The 27,461-nt window shown below is 43.4% G+C and overlaps 1 protein-coding gene across 1 annotated transcript in view; it reads right to left on the bottom strand.

Moving 5' to 3' along the window:
• Positions 1-722: 722 nt before the first annotated feature.
• The window catches only part of PAX2 (paired box 2), a 165,900-nt gene continuing 139,161 nt past the window's right edge, over positions 723-27,461 (bottom strand). Inside the window, exons 6-9 of the mRNA XM_026068700.1 lie at positions 26,653-26,828; positions 24,648-24,774; positions 2,121-2,207; positions 723-799 (exon numbers count right to left, since the gene is read on the bottom strand). Coding sequence (XP_025924485.1) covers positions 723-799; positions 2,121-2,207; positions 24,648-24,774; positions 26,653-26,828 — 467 coding nt within the window. The remainder of the gene's footprint in view (positions 800-2,120; positions 2,208-24,647; positions 24,775-26,652; positions 26,829-27,461) is intronic.

Genomic DNA, 27,461 nt, shown 5'->3' on the forward strand with positions numbered 1-27,461 from the left:
TGAGTTTCACCCCAACTCTGGCCTGCAAAGTCACCACACATGGGGTGCAGCCAACCATGGAGGAAGCCAAGATGAAGAGTGGGGATGAGGTGCACAGAGAACCCCTCTTGGGGTGCAGATAATTACTTGGTCCTTTTCTTCATTGCCAGATGGGTCAGGTCTCTGTACTGCCTTCTCCACTCTAGCCAGGCTGTTCCCTCTGTCCCGGAAACAGGGTAATCATCAAGGATCTTACATTTTGAAGAGTCCACCATAGAAGAACATTTCTTTGGGGAACAGTGTTTTATGCGTGCCTTTCTCCCCTGCTTCCCCCTGCCCTTACCACTCCCAGAAGAATGGGGTCCTGTAAGGCAAAGGCTGCCAGCTGCATTGCTTCCCAGTTCCCCTTAAGTCTTGGAAATCGAGGAGACTTTGAATGGCTGGACTTTGCCGAGGTGCTTTGAAGGGTTCCTGCAGCAAGCAGCTCGGCCTCAGGCTCTTCCCCGTGTTGGTGAGAGCAGGCGGGGTGGAGTGCGGGGTGGAGCGCAGGGGAAGCGGGTTTCTCAGTCTCAAGGTGTGAGCGCTTGCTCCGGCGCCTTCGTGGCAAAGAGGAAGGAGCTGGACTGTGGGGAGGAACGGAGAAGTTCTCTTCACCCTTCCCAGGGATGGAGGGAGTTGATCAGACAGGTACAATATGGAGGCCTAAGCTGTCGCCCTGCAGTTTCATGTGGTTTCCATGGTAACTAGTGGCGGTCATAGGCAGCGGCAGCAGTGGGAGGTGCGGAGCCCCGGGATGTGGCACTATAATAATAAGGGGAACCTGAAAGTTAACACAGGAGAAGAATGGACTGGTTGAAAGGACAAACAGTAAAAAAAATAAAAAATAAAAAAAATAAAACAATCAAACGAAGAAAAGAAACAAAGGAGAACTAAAAACAAAGGAAAAGGAAAGGAAGGAAGAAAAGGAAAGGAATCAAAAGAAATAACTGGCAGACTCGGCTCTTGTTGGGAGTAGTGAAAGGCTACCAATTGAAACCACCTGAGGACCATATTTCAGTGAAGAGAGACTACCGGGGCCTCTGGGTCTGAAGCCCCTCTAGGGGAAGGGGATCATTTTGCTCCTTGAGACCATCAGTGAAGAGCTGAGAGGGAAGCATGTGAGCATTGCAGCAGAAGTATCTCACACCTGATCTGCGGTCACAAGGAAGCTGCCAGAGGGCTGGATGTTCTGAGTATATGTGATTGAGTACTGTGAGTCAGTTTTAAAAACAGGAGGGGAGAAATGAAACAAAATTCCATTGTTTCATTGCTTGGGATTTTGGTCACATTTGGCATGAAAGCTCTCTGGATGGTTATTGAATGTGTGTTAAATAGTGATTGATTATAAAGGTCATATTTACTGAGTTTTAACAACACTGGAATAAAATGTGCATCTATTATCCAGTTGTTAAACCTAAGTAAATATGTAGTTCATAATCACAGCCGATTTATTTTACATATAATAAATCTCCTCCTGTTCCCTTGCAAAGAAGTGTGTTAGAAGACAGAGTCTTAAGGGGTTTTTTTCCTCCCTCTGAAAAAAACTGAGTTTTTCTAGACATATTAGGGTCACTGGAGCTGAATATTGCTGCAAGAAAACTCCACCAGCCATTTATAAACATAGAGATGCAGCCTGTCTCCCATACTGGACATTGTTCCTGCTGGTCCTATGAGAAGAACTTTTATGAGATTTCCAGATCCCCAGGTATTGACTCTCGGTTTAGATTGGGAGAGTAGTGAAACCTCACCTGGATTTTTGAACAGACCTTGAATGAATGCTGATTGCAGCCTGTGAGAGGAGCAGAACCTGAACTGAACTGATCTAGTCTGGAATAGGCTGTGGATGCAGCCAGGGAGAAGACAGTACTGAACTGGAATTCTGAACCATCTGATGAAAGAGGAGCTAGCTTCAGAATAGGTACAAAATGCATGTCAGATATAAACCCATCTAGGCACAGGACTGGAGAGTGAGGAAAAAGGTCTTTCATATGGCCAAATACTTGAAGGCCCCTTTCAAAAACAAACAAACAAAGAAAAGAAAACAAAGAGACAAACAGAAGGAGCGCGAAGCTGGGGGTGTGCTGTGGGAAAGAGGTACTCACTTAGTAATGCCGGGTTGCTGAATCGCCAGGCCTCGTTGTAAGTTGTGTACTGAGGGTGGCTGTACGGGTTCCCTGAGAACTCGCTCCCTGGAAGAAAGCAAGCAACGTGTGAAGTACAGGTAAGAATGAAGATCTACGTCTGCTACTCCATCAAGTGAATCTTCATGTTGAATCTGTGTGCCATCAGGAAAACTGTTATATATGGCTTCCTTGCCCAGCTGGGATTTTGCCCTTCAGGGCGGTGTTTGTTCAGTGCAATGTTACTTGCCTAAACAATTAAAAATCATAAGACTGACCTTTTCAGAATCAAGAAATTAGTTCAAAATAATGAAATTCAATAATACAAATAAACAAGCTGGTTTATTTTTCTTTGCCTTCTGATTTCTGATCTTCTGGTTGCATTAGGATTGCATTTGCATGTTTTTTCTACAGTTAGCCATCAGCTTTCTTCTTAATAAAACCTAAATCTAATCTAAAACCTAATCTAAGAAAGGCTCTCCGGTAATGTCAAGACAGCAGGCATGGGAGCTTTAAGGGGCAGACCTCCCAATAAGCTCATCAGAACTGGCAGTCCTGTTGATGGTGATTTGTATTGGTAAATTCTGTTTTTAGGTGCTGCAGATTATGAAGTATTTATGGAGAAGAATATGGTTCAAGTTCATTATTGGAAATATTCTCAGAGTATGGTAGTGTTAAATATGAAACAAAATGGAAAACGCATGAATCTTTCTGTCTTACTCTGTACAATGATTTCAGAAAAGTGATTCATATATGATGGGACCAACATTTATGTTTAGTCAATGAGTTGCAGAGAAAACACATTGTATTCCAGTTCCAGAAGAGAGTTTGCTAATGAGTCAGTACTTTAGGTGCTGCCTTGAATCTGAAAGGCAAGCTGGGCTACAGCTCCCCTTTTCACATTGGTAAAATAGGCTCAAACCAAAATGGTTATGAACTTTGTGATATAATAACACTCTGAAACAATATCTGAATGTTTTAGAGTCTTCTTAAATACTCATTTTTATTGTTTGTAAGGATCTGGGTCTCCTTGTTTTCTAGATGACTGTGCAAGGCTAAGGGAATTACATTTAGTAACTGAGGTATAGTGTGGCATTCAAAATAAATGACCACAACAAACTCTACAATCTTAAAAATCTATGATTCTGTTACGTAAGGACATGCTATTGTCTAATCACAACCTCAATTTAAAGCAGTACAGACAGGCTGGGAACAGTTAGTGCCATCTGAAAGGCATTATCATGCACTCCAAAGACGATGAAAGAACAGAGTGACTACTAGCTTCTGGTCTGCTCTGGGTGGGGAGTTCCTGCTACGACAAAAGTGTTTGGAAAGCGCCTAGGGTTACTACTAGATAACCTGGAATGGGAAAGGAAGGCAGTGCAGTATACACTGAATGCCTGTGATACAATTACCAAAGAAATGTCAATTAATTATACTGTAATCGCTGCAAATCTTCCCTCACAGGAGAGTTAAAGCCAAAACCACAGATTCTCAGATGGGGGAAGTGATGTCTATTGAAGTCAATGGATTTGCACTGATTTATACTTGAGGAGGATCTGTCCAGACAGGTCTTTTAAAGACATTCAGAATAATAACCTAAGTAGTCACTATGAAAAGGTGTATGTATCAATAGCAATCATCATCCAACAGTCTTTTAGTCAGAGTAGTTTTTATTTTCAGCATAAAAATTCTTATTGTGTGACAGACACAATACTGCTAAATACTTGCTAAATACTGCTTTAGTGATAATGACTCAACATGTTTCCATATCTAAAATCTAAAATCCTGCACTGAAAATCCTGACAGCTAGCTGGGAAAGAGAAGGTGAAATCTGCTAATGTGATCAGGTTGCTGTGGGAGATGATAGAAGGGCAAGAAGCAATGCATAGCCCTGGTTTAGCTCCACTCAAGTGACTTATCTGTGGGATATACTGGGGTAAATTTGGCCCCAAAGGAAGGACAAAACAATCCAGATGTGAATTCTTGCTTTGAATTGCCTCATAAAAAGATCACTTCTCTGCATCAAGAGAAGAAGTTCTGATATTTCAAGACTTCTTTCTAACCCTCTCCTGAGTTGTCAACTGTTTATAGTGATCCTGAACCATGGGTTAAGTAGAGGAGAAAGAGCCCCAGCTATGGAGAGCCAGGGAGGAGGGAGGGCAGCCACTGGAAACAGTGTTTATTGACGAGGAGTGAAAGCATGCATGCAGCAGGATAATGAGCTTTTGAGCTCAACTGTGACCAAGAGGAACTGAGCTATCGCCTTCCCCGATCACTAATGAAACAAGTGTAATTTCCTCATCAACATTGGATTCTGTTTAACGACTCCCTGCCGTTGCCATCACCAGCCCTCTGCAGGCTCTACGCTGCTCTGTGTGAACTGCAGTTCCTTTCTGAGGATGCTCACTTCACTAAACAGTTTGCAGAAACTTGATGGCCTTTCTGGGAAAGAGGAAGAAGTGAGTCAGGGATCAAAGGTGCTCTGTTACCTATGTAGGGAGCATTTCACAAATGCACAAATTAAGTGTAGCACAATACCTGATTCATCCTTCTTTGACTGACTAATTCATGCTTTTTCAAGAGTGCACTCAGGGACTTACTGGCTTTCATCCATGTCTACAGCCTGTGACCTGAAGCTACAGGCAAGTGCAAATGAGGAATACATATCTTACCACATCATCTGCATGAATCTCAGAGATATTTGCATGCATGACTGACCATGTTGCATGGATGCCGTGCTTGGCGACAAGCTCTTCTCTAGACTATACAAGTAGAAGTCTAGTGAAAGGTTGTCACAGACAGAATAGAGAAGCTTTGGTTAGCACTGGTCAAACAATCCTCTCAGAAACAGCTTTCTACTGGAAAATGCTGCCTCATCAAAATGGAAATGTTTTGCATGAGCCTGTCATTTTCAATGGAGTTTTAGAAAGAAAAGTTTTGAAATGATTGCAAATTGATACAAAGTATTATGTTTCAACTTTCTTGTTTTGTTTCATTTTGCCTTTCTCATCTCATTTAATTTCCTTTCAACTCTTTTATTATTTTAATATTTCTTGACATCTAGAACATGTTGTCATTATTGAAATGTTTCATCCTGATGCTTGCAAATTGAACTATTTCAAGATTCTGACTCCTCATCCCAATGCAAGATGAAAACAAATGTCAAAAAATCAGAGTTTTGCATGGGTTGGAAATTCTATTTTCTGACCAGTTCTATTTTTAGATCAGAACCTTTATTTAGAGAAGTTAGAGCCTCTTCCTCATATTCACTCACGTCTGGACAATGAAGTTTGTTTGCATGTCTGTATGTTCATTAAAGATACTCCCTGACTGGTCATCTTGCTGTCTTCTTGTTTCTAATATACTTAAAGCACTGGCCCTTGATCTTTCTTGGCCCAGGGACATGTAACAAACCATTAGCAACATCATATTTTGTTTTCCCTTTTCAGCCTGGACTCTTAACAGAGGTGGCAAGCAAGCACAGAGGATCTTATGAGGCCTATATTCTATGCAATCCATGCTCTGGGAACCTCTACTAACAGCAGTTCTTGGTATCTGTATTTAAATCTTGACACGTTTGGTCTTCTAATACAAAAACTATGAGGCATGAAGTGAGCCTAGCAGGTGGCAGGATCAGAAAAGATGAAGGGAGGTAGTTTTTACAAAATATATGGTTAAGCTGCAGAACTCCTTGCCAGGTTGCTAGAGATGTTAAAAGCTTGTAGGGGTTCAAGAAAGACTGTTCCAGTTTGTGGAGGCGAATCTATCAAGGGTGATTAATATTAAATAGAAAGATATAAACTCTACCTTAGGAAGTTTCTGAGCTGCAACTTATTGGAGGCTGGGAGACCTTCTGAGGAAGTACCACTATGTGCTTTTCCGACTCTTATATCCTTCCCTGGGCATTTGCTTTTGGCCCCTGACAGAGAGTGGTAGCTAGAGAGACCTGCAACGTGACCCATTAAAGCCAGTCTTGTGTTCCTTCCCAGGAAGCCTCTTTATTGTTGTCTTAAGTAACATTACAGGGCTGCCAGGCTGGGTCTGACCAGTGGAATATGACTGAAACAGCCAGTACTTGATGCTTTGCAGAAAGATGCAACAAGTACTGCAGGATGCCCAAGTAGGCCACAGGAAAAACTTTCTCTAATTGAATGTTACTGAGCCCCCAAAGTTCAGTGAACTGGTCAATTATACCAAGGCACCAAAGTGGCAGTTGGGGAGGGGTATGATCCACTATATTTTCCTGATCTGGAGGTTGATCACATCATCTTCACAACAGATTTTGTTGCATATTTTAGGACTATAAGCAGTAGGTAGTTTGTTAACTCTAGAATGAGGTACGTATCAGTACCTCGTGGTATGAAAGCAGTGATTTGTCAGTTAAAGATATTAAGATTCTGACCTGCAAACATACCCTATCCATGATAATTTCACTGATTAGCTGTACTCTCTGTAGTGTATGTTTGTTTAGCTGTTCCAAGATTTGGACAGGGGTTAAGTTAGGGTTTTGACTCATGAGCCCAAACAAATCCTAGCAGGGTGATGTAAGAGCTTTCTGCTCTGAGCTTTCTGCTGTTTCACGTCACAGCTGTTGTCTGGGGCCATCCCTCCCATAGCAGAGGTTGCAGAATGGACAGTGTACCTGCTCCTTAACCATCACAACTCACAGCCCAGGGTGTTAACATAAGCAGAAATCAGTGGCAGTTGCAGTTCTGAGTTCTGAGCTACCATGGCTGAGAAATGAAAACCCTGCCTATTCATCTATCCACTGGGGCTAGCTTCCATCAGAGGGATAGGGAATACAGCCTGCGGCAGTGACCTCTTCAGTTGTCCCAGGGTAAATGGTCCTTTGCTCTCCCTGAACAATGGGCAGTGTAAGTGCATCTGCCAGGAGAAGGTATTTCTCCAAAAGCATTGGGTAGCAAAAAAATAGTTTGCTTTCAAATGTAGGATTAGGTAGGTAGTTTCTTGGGTTGTAGGCATTATCTTATTAAGAAGGTAGGAGCAAACTGGATGTGGGTAAGTAGTTGGTTGTTGAAAGGGAGCATCTAGTTTCTCCTGAAATACTGCTAATCACTGCTGAGTTCTTAGCCAGTTTAGGCTGTGGACAGTAGGTCTGCAAAAACTGCAGATATTAAATTACCATTGATGTTTTGCAGTTAGATGTCCTGGCTTTAGATAGAAGGTAAGTTGTTACCCTAAGTTAGTGGATAGCTGAATATCCTGAGCCATGAGCAGTACATAATAATCTGCATGGGTCATTGGAAGATAATTACAGTAGTTAATGAATAGTAAGGTTAATTAATTACCAATTAATTACCATAGGTTATAGATAGCTAGTTGCCCATAGCAGCAGTGAATCAGTTACTGAGGGGAAAGAGATATGTTACAGAATGAATTGTTAGTTACCTGGGTTATAGGCACCTGACATTTTCTTTCTGAAGAGGACAGGCCTTAATAGTAGGAAAGCCATAGCTATAACTGTGAAAGCTCTTACAGTAACAGTATACTGTTCAAACACCTGTGCACCATTACTGAAGTCTGGAGGCTGACTTACCAGGTACCATTCCTGCAAGAGTTGAGGTTGGGTAGCTGCCTTGTCCAGTTGGGGGCACGTGGGGAGGGTAGCCAGGCAAGGTGGTGCTTGCCATATCACGACCTGGAAAGGGAAAGAATCAGGATAGATGATCAAAAGTGATAAGATCATTCAATATTGATTTGATACCACCTTTTGTCCCACCATTGAGTGACTAGCAGCTTGATAGGCAAGTGCTGTGTGACATTCTCATGTATCTGCTGACCTTCCACTGAAAATTTTTGAGGGAAGACTGTGACACTTTTGATCTCAAACTGTAAAGATGGATGTTAAAACTTGTCTTTTTGAGGCTCAAAAGAATTGGTTGTATTTCATTGTAGATATTTGAGCCTGTTAGAAATTTGGATCTATTTTAACTAAATCAAAATGGCCCCAAGCTGCACAGAGAATGGCAGCATATTCGTTGCCAGAGTAGTTGAGGTCCTACATGCAGTGGATACAGTTCCAAAACCATGGTGACGTTTCGGCTCATGATCAATGTGTAAAGCACTGCAAAGTGACTCAGGAGTTTTCTGTGCCCGTCTCTGTTCCCATCTCTGCCATTCACCTGCTGATGATTTTAGGCAAGTCACTTCACTGCTGTGTGCTTCTTTTTATGCTGCAAACTCTTTGGGGCAAGGACACACTCTTATTACTTTTGCACAGTGCCTAGCACAAGAGAGATCCAATACTGGTTGGAGTCCTTCCAGTTGCTGGTGTAATACACATAATAATAGGGTTGAGGGACTTAATTTGATTCCCACTGCATTTTTATCACAGATACAAGTTTTTGTTGATAATCCCCAAAGTCTTGGTATCTTTTCTCCACCAAAGGAATAGAGGGGTGTGGACTGGGTGGATGACTGCAGTTTATTTTTCATCTCTTAGGAAGTGCAGCTGGAGGCTTCTTGGTTGATGCCAGAGGCATTTCCTCATTTGGATTGGTTAGTCTGAAAATGGGCCAGCCAGAAGGGCATTTTGCTGTTAGTGCTTATTGCATTTAAATGAACTAAAATCATCTCAGAAGCTGCTGGGAGTTTCAAGCCAAAACCAAAAAAAAAAAAAAAAAAGGCTAAATAAATTAAGATAATCTTTCCCCCACAGCTGCTGGGAGATTTACAGCTCAACCTCCAACGCTGCCTACTGAGATCTCAGCCTGTTCCAATCATCCAAAGCCTTTCACATTCTCTAGGTGAGCTGTAGCTCACCAAGAAGTTTGTGCCATTTCTTGTTTCTCTGTTGAATTTTCTCTATTCTGTCTGTTCTAACGGGGAGGGGACTGGAGTCTGATTCTTCTTTAGAAAGGACAGTTTAAGTAAGGCCCATTAACACTACTGGAGCCACTGGAACTGTGCTGAGGTATGTGAATGAAAGAAGAATAAGAATTGTTTTAGCTCTACTAACAGTAGAACGATAATTGATAAAGTAGGCCCTGGAACAAGCATGAAACTTGGCAGAGGAATTAGGAATAAATAAAAGTTGCACAACAGAGCAAAAACTGAATCAACATGGAGAATTAATCCTAACTCCCAAAAGAGGGGGTTTCTCTAGGATGGGGTGGGCTAAGCCAGTGTCATTGCTTTCATACATTTTGACTAAAGATTGCTGAAGTGATTTGCTCAATAAAAAAGAAAAACAAGTTCTTTTTTTGTCCCTGAAGAGGTTCCTGAACCATGGCAGACATTCCTAACTCACCTCACCTTAGATAATGTGCACTGAACTACTAGACAGCGACTGAGCCATTTTCTAGCCACTCCCTGGTATTGATAGAATAAGTATACAATGCCCCAGGGAATTATATTCTACACTCTTCTATTCTTTTATCACCATCATTGCTTTAGTGATTTGTAGTTGTGTATTAAGCAGTATGACTAACACCTACTAGATGTGGTTCTTTTTTTTCCACGTTCTTTTGAGGGAAGAAAGTTTCATGTTCAAAAAACTTGTCCCCTTGGTTTCCTAGATTGACTAGTCTGAGACATAACAGTAGGTGATGAGTGAGAAAACAGTGTCACTGAAAAGTTAGAGAGAACATTATGTAGCAGCAGGCAAAATTAATTCATTCTGACACTTCCATTCAAGTGGGAACACATACACACACGCTCTCCTACTTGATTTAGGCACGTACGCCCCTATGTTTTTATTCAGACATGAGCGCGCAGAGGCTGATACTCGAAACTCAGTATGGATATTTCTTTGGGAAGTGGTCATCTGTCAAATCCAAAATCATGAAAAAGAAAATAACAAACCAGTAGAGTATCAGCAACACAAAAAAGAGTCCCACAGAGAGACTCTTAAAATGCTGCTACGCACAACCAGCCCCCTTCCATTATGTCCTCTCTCTGTCAATAGGTAAACAGGATTATTAAATTCTGGTACTCCAGGATTATGATAAAACTAGCATCTGTCCTGTTGATAACATGCTTCCAACTCCAGCCACTCTACCTTCTCCAAGAGCCTTTTGAGTGATAAACATAGTGCCTTTATCACTGTTCTTTGTGCTTTTGAACACTTTCTCCTGTGTCTAATTCTCCAAAAATGTACTAAGGCAACTGCATCTCCTGAAACACAGTGTCTTCTAGGTTAGAGGATGGTCCTATGTATCTGCATCCCTGTAGTACTGTATTGTTGGAGAAACTCTGTCAGGGAATCCTTGGCTTGGAAAATGCCAATGCCCAGAGCTTAGGGGTTCTTACTGGCTGTGCCAAGATTTGGACCAAGACAGTGTTATGAGCACAAAAGTCTTCTCTGCTGTTTGCTTGCTGCTTTCCTACAGGGAGGAGGTTTAGAAATGCAAGTCTCACCCGACAAGACAAAGGGAGAATGTTAGGTCAAAAGAGAAAAATAATGTAGGAACATGGAGGAGACAGAGGTAAGATTTGTTTCTTGTGCATCAGGAACTGTAATCTGCACTCTGAACAACTTGTCTGTTGAAAAAGCCCAAACGATGTTCTTTGACAATGGGGTAACAGCAGCCTCAGTGGTCGCCAAGTCTGGGTCTCTGAACACTAAGATGTTTCTCAGTATTTCATCCAAGCCACCCCTCAGCTTCTGCAACATGATGCTTCAGTCATCTTCCACAAGAGTTTCCCCTAGCACCTACCTTAAATTTCTTCCTCTCTGCCCCCTACTCCCACCTGCTGCTGTCATCTTCTGCAAGCTACTTTCTTCACTTCTATTCTTTATTTGAAGGCCACCTGCCTTAGTCGTGTTCCTTTGGCTATAAAACTTTACGGTCTCTGACCTACCCTTCCTGGTCGTGGAACTCAGACATGATGCCTTGCTTCTTGGCTGCTCTGTCTGCTCTGCGAAGGCACCCGCTCACCCTCCCAAACTAGCTGACACAAGCACTGCTCACAGTGTAGCTGTGGCAATGCTCACTGACTGCTTATGTATTTATCCAACTTCTTAGTAGTTTTTACAATCCATGCTGAACTACCCTGCTGACAGTCCTAGAGCTGGCTAGGTTATTCAAGCTGCAATCATCTACCATAGACTAACACACAGTACTCTGGCTATGCATATAGTACATAGGGCATTATGACTCTTTAGGTAACACAGGATTTTGCTATATAAATGGTTCCATACTGAGCCCCAAACCCATCCAATGGGGACACCAGCTACTTCTATGTAGTTACAGCTTCTTTTCCCATTTTATTCTACAAAAATGAAGGACAGGCATGAAATCTTTTTGTGACTCTCCATGGAGCTGAGAACACATGCTGCGTACACAGAATTGGAAAAACGTTGCTGTGATTCACACTTGCACTCAAAGAGCTTGCAGCATTTTCTGGTCTCCCCATCCGACGAAACTGAACCCCTTCCTGCAGCATCCCCACTGAGTTTGTGGCCAAGGCCGGTTACCTGCTATCAGAGGCTGGCTGCTGGACTGCCCAAAGTGGGCACCATGATGAAGGAAGGCACTGTAGCAAGGCGTGGACGCATCGTCTGAAAGGGTCATGTGGAAGGGCTGAAGGTCAGCCTGCCCAGAGCCGGCCGGCGTGGTGGGGGTGAAAGGGGTGAGAGAGGCTCCATGAGGCTCTTGCTTTATACTGAGGGGAGAGGAGAGGTTTTCTGTGGTAGGGTAAGGGATGGACACAGACAGACAAAGGGAACAGGGGGAGGAAGAGGAGGGTGGGGAAGGGAGGAGAGGAAGAACAAAATGGGTAAATGAAAATGGAGTGGTTAAAATCTACAGGGAAATTAATTTAAAAATGGAAATAAAACTAAAAAGGTTAGGGGTAGATCAGAGGAGCCAGTGCTGAGACAACAGCAGTAAACACACCCGGGGGCTAGGCTCAAACTGCAGTGATGCCTCTGCAGGGGCAGCAGGGTGTAAGAATGGAGTGCAGTGGCGGATGGGAGGAATGGGATGCAGGAACGGAGAAGTGAGGGAGGAAGCATGCAAGACGGGAAGGACAGGAAGAAGCATAGGGTTGAGGAAAGGAGAAGAATGCTCTGAAGCTTCTGTGCTCCCTTTCCTGCTCCCTTCTCTTGCTGGCCTGGCGGGTATGGAGATGTGACACTGACACAGTTTGGCCCAGGAAATTCACCACTTTGTTTCTTCAAACCCAAGGTAACCATCCCTAGGAGAGCAGCATGGTTATGAGCATCTGTTAAATAGGATGCTCAGTGTAATGGCCAAAGCCTGCAAAGCCAAGTTCCATAAACGCTTTGACGAAAAAGGTGCAGGTTAAAATGAAAAACGGGACTGTGCCATTCATAGGTGGATAGATAGGTCAATCAATTGATCTTGTTTACACTGGCACAGTTAGGAGCTTTGATCATAAAAGCACTCAATACTGACTTTGGTAGTTCCTAAAGTACAGGGTTGCCAGACAGATACCTTGATGGAGAGATAGAAGGGGGAGGGATGTGAGGGACTTTACAGAAGGTCTTATTTTAATTGTTGTTTTCACTGGGCCTCCATTTCTGATGTGAAAATTTGCATAGGCACAGTAGATACAGCTTTTAAACTGCTCCTAGCTTGGCTCCCACTTAAGAGGTGTGGGAATTGTAGAACTCAGTGACCTAAAGCATGGATACACCAGCGCACCCACTGTTGTTGGGTCAGCAGTAATAGAGTCCTGTATTTGAACACCTGAAAGAGAAGTATGGATGATGTGATCAGATCCTATCCAAATCATCTAGCAAACCATCCACCCTCAGGTAAACAAAGTAAAGCCAATAAATGAAATCCATTTGTCTGCGATGATTGCAAGTGTTACCAATGGCATATGAGATAAGTTAGCTTTGGTGGTTTTGATTTATAAAGAGAAATATAAATGTGACATATAATTAGGTCGTAGATCTGGCTTCATTAACGTAGAACTGGCTTAATTAAGTCTGGGCACATTATTGTAAGGCGCAGTGTTCACCTAGACAATAAAGGGCTGGGCAGTTTCTGCCTGCAGATGCTGTTTGTCTTGAGGCATTTGTCTCTTAAAGGTTTGCTACCTGGCAAAAATGATAGTTTGCCATCTGTGTTCTCCTCCAAGTTTCTCTAACCTGGATGACCAGCAAAGGTCTCTGATCACTGAGACTCCTTTTCAGCAAAAATGTGTGTTTATCGTTCAGACCATTGGGAAAGATCAGTTCTGGCCAATAGATTACAGTTCCTCTTCCGTGAGGTTACTTATGTGAAGCCTGTAGTGTGCTAAGTAAGGACTGACATTTCTTCTCCTATTTTGCTATAGGAAGCTCTGTTTAGCAAGGACCTTTTGTGGGGGATATGGTGAATAGAAGCTGGAGTGTACAGTTCATTAGAGTCATCAGAGTAAGCAGCATACTAGCATCCAGATTCTACTTTACACTACTGTATACTATCCTGCAATCCTACAAGTGACTCTTTACATCTCATTGCCCAGTCTCTGTAGATGGAAAACCCCCAAAGCTCTTTTTCTCCTGGCTCCTCTGCCATCAGGTGGTAAGGGGTGCACAGATTTACCTTCAGGACATACAGGCAGTCACCAACTGTTTGGCAGTACTGAAACTTTTATCCAAACAGTGTAAATTCTAAATAATGCAGATACTTTGGATTAATGGTTTTACAGATCTATCTGCAGACAGAGGGCCAAAAGCTTCCATGTTTTTCAGGGCTAAAGGTGGAATGATATTATTCAAGGAAGCCATTTGACAGTCATACCTAAGCAAAGTGGGGAGACTTTGGTCCTGGGTATTTTCCAGGTTCCTTTTTCAGACCTGCCTACTACACAAGAGAGGAGTCCTAGGGCAGGTGTGGGGAGCCCCTGGGGAAGAAAGGGCAGAGAAGAAGATGGACTCAGGAAACGTGGGTGGGCAGAAGCAAGAGGTGCTATGGGCAGAGGTTAATCCTGTTTGCACAGCCCCCAGGCACATTCGGTTTCCTAGTCCCTCCCCTGCTTTATTTCTCTTTTAAAGCATGGAATTTTCAGCTATAATCCTTTCTAAACCGCAGCATTTTTCAGGCGCTCTGTGTAAGTGAAACCATAATCTCTGGTAAAACAGACTGCTTAAGCTGCTGTAGCATTAGGCCAATCTGATCCAGCCCCTGGATTTCCTCTCTGCCCAGCCACCACAGAGAGGATTGCAGCCTGAAAGACTGTCTAAAGCCCTTGCGATGGGAAGAACAGTGCCAGGCCTTGCCTTGCAAAGCTGAGAAGGGTTAAGGGACCAGAAGCTATTTGTCCCAGCCTTCTGAGGCTGTTAAAGCCCCTGTCAGACTCACAGCAGAGATGAGCCCAGCCCTTTCTTGAACACATCAAGGCTTATGAAGAAAAATTCCTCACACCTTCCAGAGGCAGCAGCACTTACTCAGTGCAGGGGGGATAAAGAAGTCAACAGTAACATAGCAAAGAGACAGGGATACAATAATGCTAAACACTGCACTCTCTAAGAATAGCGGAGAGGGGGAGAGGATAAGGTCAGAGAGCAAATGATTGCACAACCAAAATTCAGACTCTGATGTGTCTGTTTATTTATCTATCAGTCTGTCTATCAGTCTGCACTCTGCAACTGCATAGGCATAACTTATACCCCTTGCATCTTCACTGGTGGATGGCATTTACACGCTTTTACTCCTGTGTTATCTAGCTCTCCACTGACTAAAAGCACCTGAATTCTGTCTCCAATACAACTCCTGCCACTTCTGTGCTGGAATAATTGCCCCAGCAGTGAATTATAGCTCCAAAGTGTGCCAGTGTAGATGGGATCAATTGATTGATCTCTCTATCCACCTATGAATGGCGCAGGCCCATTTTTCATTTTAACCACTTCAAACTTTGGCTGCACCTTTTTTGTTTTCACTTCTCATTTTCTCCGTTCTCTAATTCTTTTGTATTTGTGATGAAGGACAGCAAGAGGAGTCCCATACTTGCCCCTTTCTATCCCAGGTCCTGCTAGTGCCATCAAGTCAGCAAGCTATGGAGCATTGCCATGCTGGCGCATCTCAGTGGGAGGGGTGTCCCTCAGTAAGACAGCATTAGGGAAGCCCGGAGGTATCGATCAATGTCTATTGGCATGGAAATTGCCCCGTAATTGAGTCAGGAATGGAATGAGTTTGCAACCCCCTTCCAAAGAAGCAGAAAGCTCTTCCAAACCCAAGCTGCTTTCTTCTAAATGACACATGGTATCCTTGGTTATAAGCAACCCAAAATATCAGCCAATGTCATGGTGGGGGAAATTTGGAAGAATCAGCAGGGTGGGATAAAGCTGCAAATGTAGCAGAGGACTAAATATTTTCTGCACCTTCAGCTCCTCTCTTTCTGACTGTACTTGCTGAATTATGGCTGTTTTTCTTCTTTTCTAACTCTCTCCTCTGTTATTGTGGCGGAGAGCTAGAACTGGTGATCTCTGGCCTAAATTCCCCCCGCAAATGAAGGGATTTTGGCCAGACAGGGTGAGAGGAAGATTCACAGCTTTGGGTTCCTACAGAGACTCATCTCAGCTTTTATCGCGCTCTCTGCTGCTGTTGGGAAGGGAAGCAGGGGGGTTCGCAGGACTAGATAAGCTGCTTGTTTTTCATCGCTGGTTTCCTGGAGGACAAGCTAGTTGCATTCACTGCTCCTTTTCAGTAAACAAACAATGTCAAGATGGCACATCCCTGCTTAAGGGTTGGCTTGTGCACAGCCACCTAATGCAACACTGCTTACAATTTTGACAACAGCTAGTGTCCTTCACCTTTTCCTGGGGTCTTTATAAAATACTTATATGATCTCAATGCCTCATAGTCTTTAGAGCACATATGCTTACAGCATCCCTGTAGGGATCGCTGTTTTATCTATAAGGAACTGAGAACAGAGAAGATAAGGGATGTACCCAAGTTCATGCAGGAAGTCTGTGTCAAAGCTGAATTTTATCCTAGGCGTCTTGAATTCTATGCTTATCCCCTAGCCACTGGAACATCTTTTTCTCTATTTATATTCTTCCCATGCTAATAATCTCATTCTTAGAAAGATTTCATTATGGAAAACAGAGTGGGACTGAGTCCTCAGCAATCATAAACTGATAGATTTACACTACAGCCAGCGGAGCCATCTCACTTTCTGCCATGTGAGAATTGTGCCTCAGAAATTCCAGAAGTCACGCAGAAGACCAGAGTGGCCTGACACATCATATCTTTCACTTTTCCTCTCTGTCATGTGAGAAGAACCAGTTTTTCTTTCTTTTTTTAATTTCCTAGCTTTTCTTCTGCCAGAACATTATGCAAGTTGCACTCAAGATATAAATCATCCTGAGGAGTTTTTTTTTTTAATACTCTGCATTAGTAACAGTCCTTTGATAGAGCAACTGAAAAGTATGTAAAGACTGATCTACTTCTGTTTATACCTTTCTTGCCTTCTCCTTGCATTTTCTGCTGACTGGAGAAGGAGCCCTGAATGTTCAGGTTTATTTTCTGTTTTGCACAGATCCATGTTCTTAGCTCAACACTGAACTTGTGGATTGTTGAAATACATGTTTAAAGAAACAGCCTCAAGTTGCTTTCCCCCTGGACATCAAAGTTGTTGGGACCTCATAGATATTTATGTCAAGTTCTGAAAACCATTCACCACATTATTTATAAAACTGAATCTTATAAATCTAGATTTTGTATAATCTAATTAACTGCTTCTCTCCAAGTAAACTGACCTGCTAAGTCTGTATGTTACTTTAGAGTAAAACTGAGGTTTTATATTCCTCATTCCCAGTAAGACATGGGGCTTCCAGTAGATCTGTGATCTGAACTTACTTTTTAAAGCCAGGTGAATATTCTTAATATTCCTAATGCAAGTGATTGTTAATCACTTGAGAACTCCACTGAAAATCAACTTTACGTGGCTCTGAGCACATTTATTTGCAGATGGAGCTGATGAAGGAAAATATGCTTTAAAATGGGGGGGGAGGGGGACAAAATGATGTGCCAGTATATTTGGCAAACAGACAAGTTCAGTGGATTTCATTCTGCTGTCCCCTTTCTTGAGTCCCAGCCCCTGAGGGTGCTGCATTTACAGATGACTCCCTGCCTTAAAGTGAAGCATGAGATTAAATTCCTTGGTGGATTCGACTTGAATGTTACCACTTAAAGAAGATGCCTTTGAAATATATACTGGGAAATGGAATTAGAACAGAACACCTGCCAGTTCCACACAGTCCGCATTACTGATCTCTCCAAGGTTTTCGTCACAAAGATACTCCACTGAGCGTAAGACAGGGCAAACCCTCCTGGGTAGTGCACAACAATGCTACACCAACAGAGAAGGGCCAAAGATTGCCATAAGCTCTCCATTTCTCTGAAAGACAGTAGTGGGCAATGTCAATTGTACAAGCATCTGACCTGCTTAAATCCAATACAGTTGATGGAGATCAAAAGTTATTAACATCTGCTGACAGGTGTTGCTTAACTCAGCTGTAAAGCACAGTCTTTGCTGTCAGTGCATAAATACTACATCACAGATATTTTCATCATAGCCATCTTATTGGATCCTTCATTCAGCCTCGAAAGAAAAGCTAAAATCTGATTGTTAGGAAGACCACCTAATTCTAGTCACTAAAAAAAGTCCCTTTTGGCAGTGTAGAGTGTGGCAGCCTGCAATGCTGCCCCCTTGCTGAGGGAAATATGGCTGGGAATGTCAATTCGCTGCTATTGCCATGAGCCAGTTCACTTAAATGCTAATTTAAGGAAGGCATGAATTCTTTCAGAAATGGATTTCATCCGTTTCTGGGTTCCTTGCTGCAATATACCTTTCAAGCCTACGAACGTTCTTCTTCAGCATCATAAAATTATTGTTAATGAATCTTCCTTTGGAAGCATGGAAATAGTTTGCGTGAGTCCTTCCTTCTCCCTGCTATTTCTGTCGGTTCCAGGGATCATTCGTCTGACCGTTTATCACCCCCGGCCATTTGTTCTTGGGGAAGAGTAGTAACGCCTTTTGCCTTTCCAGCTTCCCTGGCAAGATAAGAAGATATTATCTCTCCTTGGGGATGGGAAGCTCTTGATGAAATTTAGAGGTCCTGTGGAAATCTACTTTTGCTGTTCTTAAGTAGCAGAGAGCTTACAGCCCCTTTGCAAAAGTGAGCACTTATTTCAGACCAGAATTTGGAACTTTGAGTGCAGCTCTTCAGCCTTTTATTTGGAGCAGTTCTATGCACTTAATCTGACATATTTCAACATTGCTGACTGACTCCACAAAAGTTATCTCCTTCCTTCTGATGAGGCAGGATCCTAACAGACTTGTAGCAGCCGTGTGACTGTTTATCATATTCCACAGCCAGGGCATTTGGGCATCCAGAGACATGTGCAACAGGCTGCCTGATGGCTGACGTTTCCAGCCATGATGACTGTAGCAGACTGCTGCTTTGTATCTGCCTGTAGGACTTGCCATCACTAAAGCCAATTCTTGGCTCCTCGCAGTTTGTTAAAGAAGTATTCTTAAGTCAGCTCACTCAAGCCCTGACCAGAATTTTTCACTGGTGTCAGAGGCTAAAGTAGACTGGAGCAAGAGAGGAAATTTTCACCAGTCTGAACAAGGAAAAGGGGAAGGAACTGCTCCCCCTCTCAGCGTAATGATATAAATACAACTGATTCTAATGGTCAGTTTTAATCATGATTTAAAACAGCAGGTTGGATGAAGCATCTTGTTTTACATTTGCACTGTGTAGATGTTTTCTAAAAGGTTGATTTTTATGGGCGGTAACAATGACATATTTTGACAAATACAACATTTACACTAAACATGGTATTTCTTTTTTTGCTAAGCAGATGAATTACATCTGTGCACATTTATTTAAGCAATTATATTGTTTAACATAATTTGTCTTTACATATTATTGGGGGAAAATGGTGAATGATGAGTCCGTATTATTGTTTTATTAGATTATTAACTTTTTACTTGTGATTTGTGTCAAGTTATATATGGATGGAAATTAAAATTCAATTAAAAACAGCAATTGTAATTTATTCATACTAATTAAATAAAATGACCACAAGTACCCTGACTTCCTGAATATACTGGAATCAAAAAAGCAAGCTTCTCCAAAAAGGATGTGCATTAAAAACAACTTATTAAATGAAGGAAAGGATATAAAGGATATATATATATATATATACACACAAAAGTAGGAAATTGAACTGATTTTAGAACCTGATTTTAGAACTAATAGATCTCATCCTTTCACACCAAGCTTAATTCACTCACTGACAGAGGAAAACAAATGTTCCTGCTTTTTCAAATCCTAGTTTGCTTCTTAGTTTTGAATGACCTAGTTATTGAACTAAACAAAATTCTTTTCAGTTCACTCACTAAGCTGAAACGAAGGAAATATTATCTTTTCACCTTGCAGGAGGCTGAAGTTTTCAAAAGGTTGTTTCATTTCAACAAACTTTTGATCCAGGTGTCCAGCCAGTGATTTTTCCATGCTTAGCATCACAGCTTTCTTTAAAACTTCAACAGAAATCAGATGCTGTTTAAATATTACTTTTATATAATTTAAGGGTCTTTCAGACATAGCAAATATTGGCCTTAATATCAGTAATTATGATTTAATTTTGCATAAGTTCATTTTGAAAAGGAAAATATTAGCTCAATTTTAAAAAATGTTTTAAACTGAAAAAAATCTGACCCTATGCCAGAGAGACAAGGTCTGGAGGAAACTGAGATCTGTGAAGTTCATACTTTTTTGGTGCCTTTGTTTGACACATCATGAACTGGCTGTCAGGATTTCTCACTCTGGATGATATTTGTTCCTGTAGGGAAGAATTGTTTTCTCAGACAAAAGGAAACATTTTCTATAAAGAACCTGGTAGCTGGTTGGTGGGTGGTGATGACTTAAAGAGTTGCCTGCTCCTGTTAACTAACCGGAGCACTGAAGAACTTAGAAACCTAAAAGAAAGAAAGGGCACGTATACTGCCATTTCAGTCAGTGTTGGAAGTTGGGAAAATGCTTGTTTGCTCCTTTTTCCTTGAGCTTGTTTTTTTTTTTTTTTAGATCTTTGTAGATCTTATTGTTTGTGGTGGGATGGCAAACAAGGTCTATTTAGTTAAAACTGCTGGGATTGAATTTTTCTTTACCTTTCCTATAGTCTTAAGGACCATCAAGTAGGTAAATCCTCCTCTATAATAGTCTGTTAATAAGCAAGCCATATATGAAAGCCTATTGTGTTCTATTTCCCATTGTGCTGCCTTTCTGTTGGATAGCTGCCGGGCTGGCTATTTGAGTTGGAGGGGACTCCATCCCCAAACTATTAATATAAGTCCCCAGAACTCAAAACTTGGTTTGAAGCCACCTCACTTCTCTCACACATGCCTGTTCCAAAAGATGTGACTTCTACTGGCAGTTAAAGAGGGATCTTAGCTTTTGTTCTGGAAGGATTCAAGGTTTCTGTAAGCATCCTTGTGTTTTTAAAGTACTGCTGTTGCTAGTGCCAAAAACTTGAGGGCCTGCTCCACTCACCTTTGGGGTGTCAGCTATTGAGTACTTTCCGAAATCAAAGACCTATTGAAAATACTGAATAAAAAAAAGCTGTTGAGGTTTTCTGGATTTAATTTGCTGTTATACTCATCTGCCTGATCTGTTTGCCTTCAATAGAAGTGATGGAAGTAGAACATCTCTGAACAACCGGCTTCTTGTCTTGATGTTCAGCTATACATGCTTGCCTTATCCTGGCATGTTCAAGCTTGGTCTTTGCTTCTGAAAATCCTTATTGGTATCCAAAGATACTATCCAAGACTGTCAGGGATCTATGTCAAGCTAGATATCATGGGCATGCGACATCCAGGCAGGATGGAGCTGGCCCATTGCCCTGTGTGTGAAGGAAAGGATGAGGCGGTGTTGTCAGGCAGCTCTTACGAGTGTTCTCTCTCTGGTGCTTCACAAGAAAGTTGCAGGCAAACTTTTACATTTTCTGTTCTATGTGAAAGACAGCGGGAGCAAGTTTCCTAGCCCAGTGCCCTGCTAGCCTCTAAGTGTCAGCTCAGTTGTGGAAATGCCTTGCAGATGCTTAATGGGGATAAATAAGGGTGACCTGTCTGCTCCATGGTAAACAAATGTGGTGAGACATTGCTTCAGGAGATGAATGTAGTAAATGGATCATCTAAGATCCATTAGAAAGAGTAATTATCTGAAAGACAGTGTTTGATATTGGCAGTACCAGGCAAGGCTGTGCTGTATGTAACTGTGGTGCTAGAGAGTGTCATTGAATAGATGGTCAGGGAAGATGGCTCCCTGTTTGGCTGCCATAATGTCATCTCCAAAATGCCTCTTTGCTCTTGTCCCAGGACACTCTGTAGACCCAGGTGATATCTCAAACAAATCTACCCATGCAGGGTACAAAGTCTGTGTATAGTTACTTCAGGATGTAAGATTTAGTTTCAGTTTACAAAAAAGTCTCCCCAACTCAGACTTCCCAGACAGAAAAAGATATCACTAGCTCTTCCCAAAACAAAGCCTTGGGATTCTTGCCCTTTATGAAGACTTTAGAGTCTTGCTGGCCCGCGACTAGCTGGATGCCTCAGCAAGCTTTCTCAGGTCACACAGTTCTGAGAAAACACCCCTCCAAAAGTGATCAAAACATCAACAATAGGTAATTATCTAAAATCTTGGCATGTAATGAGGTATTTAGGTATAGATGATGCAGAATTCCCTTCATCTATCTCTGAATTTCATAAAATTGAAGAGCTAGAAATGTTGCACTATTAGCATCATCCCATTTCAGACAGAGGTCACGTGACTTGCCCAATGCTATGGTATGAAGCCTGAAACCCTAATTCCTTTAAAGTCAACAGCAGCTCCAGTCAGTGGACATGTGGCCCAGGACTAGAACCCAGGCTTTCTAAGATACTAGAAGGTACTAGCCTATGCACTGGGTCAGGCTGAGTACTTAAAACCAGCAATTCAATACTGACTCTTACTCCAATATCCCATCTTGGGAGAGGGAGCTGCATGGTACCACAGTACACTACATGCCCCCAGCCTCTTCCTTAGTTTCTGTCCAGTGGGACATCAGGAGGCAGCACTGAGCTCCTCACCTCTCTGGTCATTCCTGAAAACACTGCCCAGCCCCATAGCAAAAACATCATGAATCATTCATTTTTAATAGATTATGCAAATAAAGGACATCAGATCAATGAAGATCAATAACTGCGACCATTTAATTGCCAGCAAAACCATTTTAAGAATGAGCATTATCTGCAGTCCTTTCTTGGGTAATGGCACCATTAATCCAAACATTGGATCCTGGCCTAAGTGTAGAGGAAAAATCCTCCAGCCCTCTTCCCCTGATGCCTTTCAGGGTGTTGAGGTTTTTTTCCCTTTTCATTTCCAGTTTCTGAGTTTCCCCATCATTACCACCAATGAACAGCTCCTATCACTAATAGTTCTGCTTTTGTTACTCTGCGCTGATTGAAATGTCGCATACAGATTGAGATGTTAGTGCTAAGTTGCCACCTGGGAATGTCAAGCTGGGTCTGAAATGAACTTTTCTCACTCTTGGATCCAGATGGATCAGATGGGGATGTTCCCAAGCTGAGCTGGGAGTAATCCAGGGACTGGGATGGGGATGGTACAGGGTGGGGGAGACATGGAGAGGATTTTCTGCCTCCGACCACAGCCTCTTCTGTAAGACCGAATCTGTCTTCTCCTGTACCCTTGAGTAGTCATGTCCAAAACTTGTGCAGTATCTCCAGCCTTTGGGAATTCATCTCTAATGTTAACAGGCTGCAATGTACCATCTTCTCTTAGGCAGGACAAAACAGAATGATCTTAATGGTCCCTTTGAATTTAAACTCTAACTTTAGGCACCCCACCTTTAGATCCAGCTAAGGGAACCTGCCTTCTGTGAAGGAAAAACAGTACTGCTGTTCTGCTGACTTTGCCCTCCTTGGACAGGGAAGTATTTCCTGTAAGAGATGTAGGTCTGCTAAATAGTAGATGGATGCCAGCTGGATTTTGTCTTGCATATGAGAATATGCAGAAAAGTGACACAATTTTGCCACAGGTGACCCATTTTTCTGGTGGGCTAAGAAGCTGTCTGGCTACAAGGATCTGGGGTCAAGCTTGATAACAGTGAAAAACATGAAGAGTCTGGGGATATTACACCTTCTAGGCACTCTCTAAACATACAGTTTACCTCCTCATGGTTCTCCATGACATTCTGCAGATCCCGCACTGGATCTCCTTTGTATTTGGGGTAGCTGTTACTAATCCCACCTGGTCCCAAAGTTTCTGGTAGCTAAATGTTGCATGCAGCAAAATCCCTTTGCTCAGTGTTTGCTGAACAAGCAACAACTGCCTGCATCTTAGCAACCAGCTGCTTTGACCCCAGGGGCTACTGGCTGGGTTTTTTTCAATAAAAAGTAGAGATACGAACTTCAGTGGTCTTGATTCTGTGCCGTCAGAGGCCAGCTTTGTGGCCAAGAAGCAGAAGCTCCTTCCTTTGCTAACAAGATACACCTCTTTGTCATGAGTTATTTCTCAGCTTATACTGTGAGGTTTCTAGAGTGGGCTACAGCAACAGTAGGGTAAAGGGGTTATACCAAACTGGGGCAAATCACTTGAGCCTTGCCAGCTGCTTTAGCTACCTATAAGGAGTTCTCAAATCTGTGGTAGCTGTGTGAGCAGGAAGCAGTAGTGACTAAAACAAGCCTTAGAAGAAGGGGCTGTGGCACCTGAATATCTCCTTATGGCTCTAGATATGCACAGACCAGGCAATCTCATACCAGTGTCAGGATGGCTTGCCCTGTGACCCCAGGGAAATCCTGTGCCATTCAGGTCATGCAAGTGCCACCAGCAGAGAGGAAGTTTCAATGGAGCAGCTGCTGCAGAAATTGCCTCTGACTTCTGCGCATCCTGGTTCCTCTGCTGTCAGGCACTTGGTCTCATTTCCTACTCTGGCTTCCCAGTCACACCTGAGTTTAATGTACCCACAGTAAGGGAAGGAGGGAGGCCGTGAACAAATTTCTTTTGCCAGCTGCTATTAGAGACTCATGGGCTTAAGGAAGAGGGAGTTTAGCAGTCACAGTTCAGCAAACTTCAGTATTTAACTTGCAAATGCCCCTTACAAATTCCAAGGGTGAATAAAACTTAAATTATTATTTCTCCTCTAGAACTCCAAGTGTGGATCATGGCTAAGCCATGAACCTCGTGTTCTCAGACACAAAGGAAGAAATCACAGTGTACATTCGGACACACCTGTCCTCTACCGACATCCATCCCTAAGCCACATCTGGGCACACAAATTCCTGGTTCATGCCTGGGTTTACCTGTCTTTGAGTGATACCCTGGCACCTCTAGGTGTACCCAAAACTGCCAGCACTCTGAATTTCAAGCTTCTCTTGATCCCTTACTTCCTTCACAGTCTTTCTGTCTCTTTCCATGTTTGCCACAGAGGGATATCTTGCATTAGCAGAAAAAGCAGAAGCTAATGGTGATGAGGGAAATAAATAAAAAGCTTGGTTCTGCTGTTTGGTCAGGCGGCTTACCGGTCACCACAGGGTATGTCTGGGGTCCTGACACGTTGGTCCCCAGGTCTGGGTTAGCAGAGGTGGATAGACTTGATTTGACTTCATCGAGACCAGGGGTCAGAGCTGGGAGGGAGTACTCATTACCCTGGGGAAGAGAGGAGAAAGACAGCTTGCTATTGATGCGCTGAGAGAAAGGGAACAGTGTACAGATGGGGGGGAGGAAGAGGAGAGATGCAAACCCCTGCACAGATGGAAGAGGAGGAGGAGGAGGAAATGGAGAAGATAAAGTGGTGAGAGGGTTGGGGTGGGGAGATTCCTAGGATGAGCTATTCCACCCTCCTGCATGTTGCTGTGCAGGGAAAGAGGGGTGAGACCAAGCACGGGACCTGGCCTGTTGTTGGCAGTATGACTGAGTCTTCATTCAGTGCTGTGAGAAAGGGGCTGTCTGCATGCACAAGCTCAGGGGAGAAGAAAGGGGAAATCCACGTTCCCCCCATTCTGGCTGAGCAGAGGGAGGAAATATTTGCCCTGGGCACAAGGACAGTTGGGGCAGAAGACCACAATGACGTGTTTGGGGCACTTGGGCTGTAGGCAGTCACCGCTGGTGTGTTGTAGCCAGGCTCTCAGCTTTGCGGAGCCGTCTCCCTCCTGCTGAGTTGTCTCCCTCCCCTCCCTGCTACCTCTGTCCTAGCTCTTTAAAAACAAACAAAGAAGCCTCATCCCCCGCCTCTGTCACTCTGTGCATTGGGGTATGAAATTGGGGAGGGGGGAGCCACATGGCTAACAGAAGGGTGGGAGGGGGAGAGCCATTGAATCTGAAAGGGTGTCCTGTCCGAAAGGCTCTGATAATTGCCTTTTTATTGTGGCAGCCTCCGGACCAGACACGGGAGCTGGAGAAACCGGGAAGGCTACAAAACAGCAGGAAAAGTTGCTCTGATTAATATTACGTTAAATTAAAACTGATTTTCTGCTCTTTCTGCTCTGTTTTTTTCCATGCACTTCCCCAACCCCCTCCCCACATCTCCCCCTCCTCCAGCAGGCTCCCCACACACTGCCCCCTCCCCGCCCCTGTCCCTGCTTGGCTAGGACTGCCTAGTCATTTCCAATTCCTTCTCGTATTGATCTTCCTGTAGAAATCAGTTTTGTAATTAGCTGCAAATTAGGCCTTCTACTGGGGGTGAGCCTGCCCCCTGATTTATCACCAGAGTAATTCGCTGTGATCGGAGAGAAATTAAAATGAACTCAATTAGGCTTCGGATTTGCTTTATGGGCCCTGCTCAGAGTTTCAGGGGGAAAAATGACTGTGCTGGTGCTTAATAGTCTAATGAAAGTAAATAAAGGTTATTCATTGTAATAAACCCAGGGACTCTGGGATGAAGGGAGTCCACAGCCAGCCTCTCCTTCTCTTCCTTTGTTGGTTTATGACTTGGGGCGGTTTAAAAAGACTTTTGATTTTCATTTTATTAAGACAAACAGCTTTTGGGATAAAAGGCCGGGGAAGTGGGGGAGTAAAGGGAAGGGGGGGCAGAGCTGCAGAAGTGCAGAAAACTAGGTTGAAGACCAGAGTCAGGTCTCAGCTTTGGGCCACAAGGGAAAATACTCGAAAGTCCTTTAAAGCCAGGCCCTGTGACTCCCTGGTCACTGGTGTGGCCTGCAAGTGCACGAGTTTCCCAGCAGTGGTGTGTGCCGGTGAACATGCATGGTAGTGTTTGTGCGAGTATGTCCACAGAAGGAACATGCACATGTACTTGTAGGTGTCTGTGCAGAGAGAAAAGCTGACCTGGGAATTTAGGAAGAGCACAGCGTACATGGCAAGTCATGAGGATAGACCGAGCTTCTGTATATACATGCATCAATGCAGTTACAATTAGAAAGTGCTGTAAAATGTGAATGCAATATAGGTATAACAGCAGGTCAGTGCAAGAACAAGGGATGAAGAGAGGAGGAGTGATTCCAGTGAGGGAATCTCCCTGCCATCACCCTGTGGGCTCCTGTGGGTCTGCATTGCCAGGCTGGCCCTCACCTGCTCAGATTTGATGTGCTCTGATGTTTGAAAGACGTCAGGGTAAGAAGGACGCTCAAAAACTCGATCTAAAGCTTCCAGCTGCTGCTGGGTAAAAGTGTCGGCACGAAGGTGCTTCCGCAAACTGTCCACGCTGCTCTGGGAATCTCCGTTGGGAACCGAGCCCTCGGATACATCTGCAGGGCACAGACAGAGAAAACGGAGTTAGCACCACCCTGGCTCAGAACAGCAACTGATGGGGGGCAAGAACAGAGCAGTCACGAAAGGAGCCCTCCACCTCTGCCCAGGGAGCTGTGCCCCTCCTGCAGGAAGGGGAGTCTGGGGAGACCTGAGGGAAGCCCCTTTCTGTCGGCTCTGGCAGCTGGCCTGCTGGAGATGCTCCCACTGGCTCTGGGGGACTCTTCTGCCCAGCATGATTGAGGCTGTGGAGAATGGTGCTCAGCTCAGAGATGAGTTTCGGTTCCACTGATTTTCAGGGTTAAAAATTGCCACATCTCCATTGCTGAGCATAAAATGGGAGCGAAGCACAGCAATTAGCATCGGTAGAAGGCTACTAGAGAGGTAGCTCACAGAATAACTAGAGTGCTGAGGATGGACCTGTACTGGAGAGGGCTGAAGAAGCCTGAAATGGAGAAAGTGCTCTGATACAGCTTGGGAGGGAGTCAGTCCTGTTTTAGCTTCCCAGTCACAGTGGAAGTTATATCTCCATTACAATTTCCTTCCCACCCGATCATGTCCTGTCATATCCCAGATGAATCTTTCTCCCCCTTGGATATCATGGGCGATCCTGTTTCTGACTCTGTTTCACC

This window comes from Apteryx rowi, unplaced genomic scaffold (assembly GCF_003343035.1).
Source record: "Apteryx rowi isolate R43461 unplaced genomic scaffold, aptRow1 scaffold_279, whole genome shotgun sequence".
Taxonomy (NCBI): Eukaryota; Metazoa; Chordata; class Aves; order Apterygiformes; family Apterygidae; genus Apteryx; species Apteryx rowi.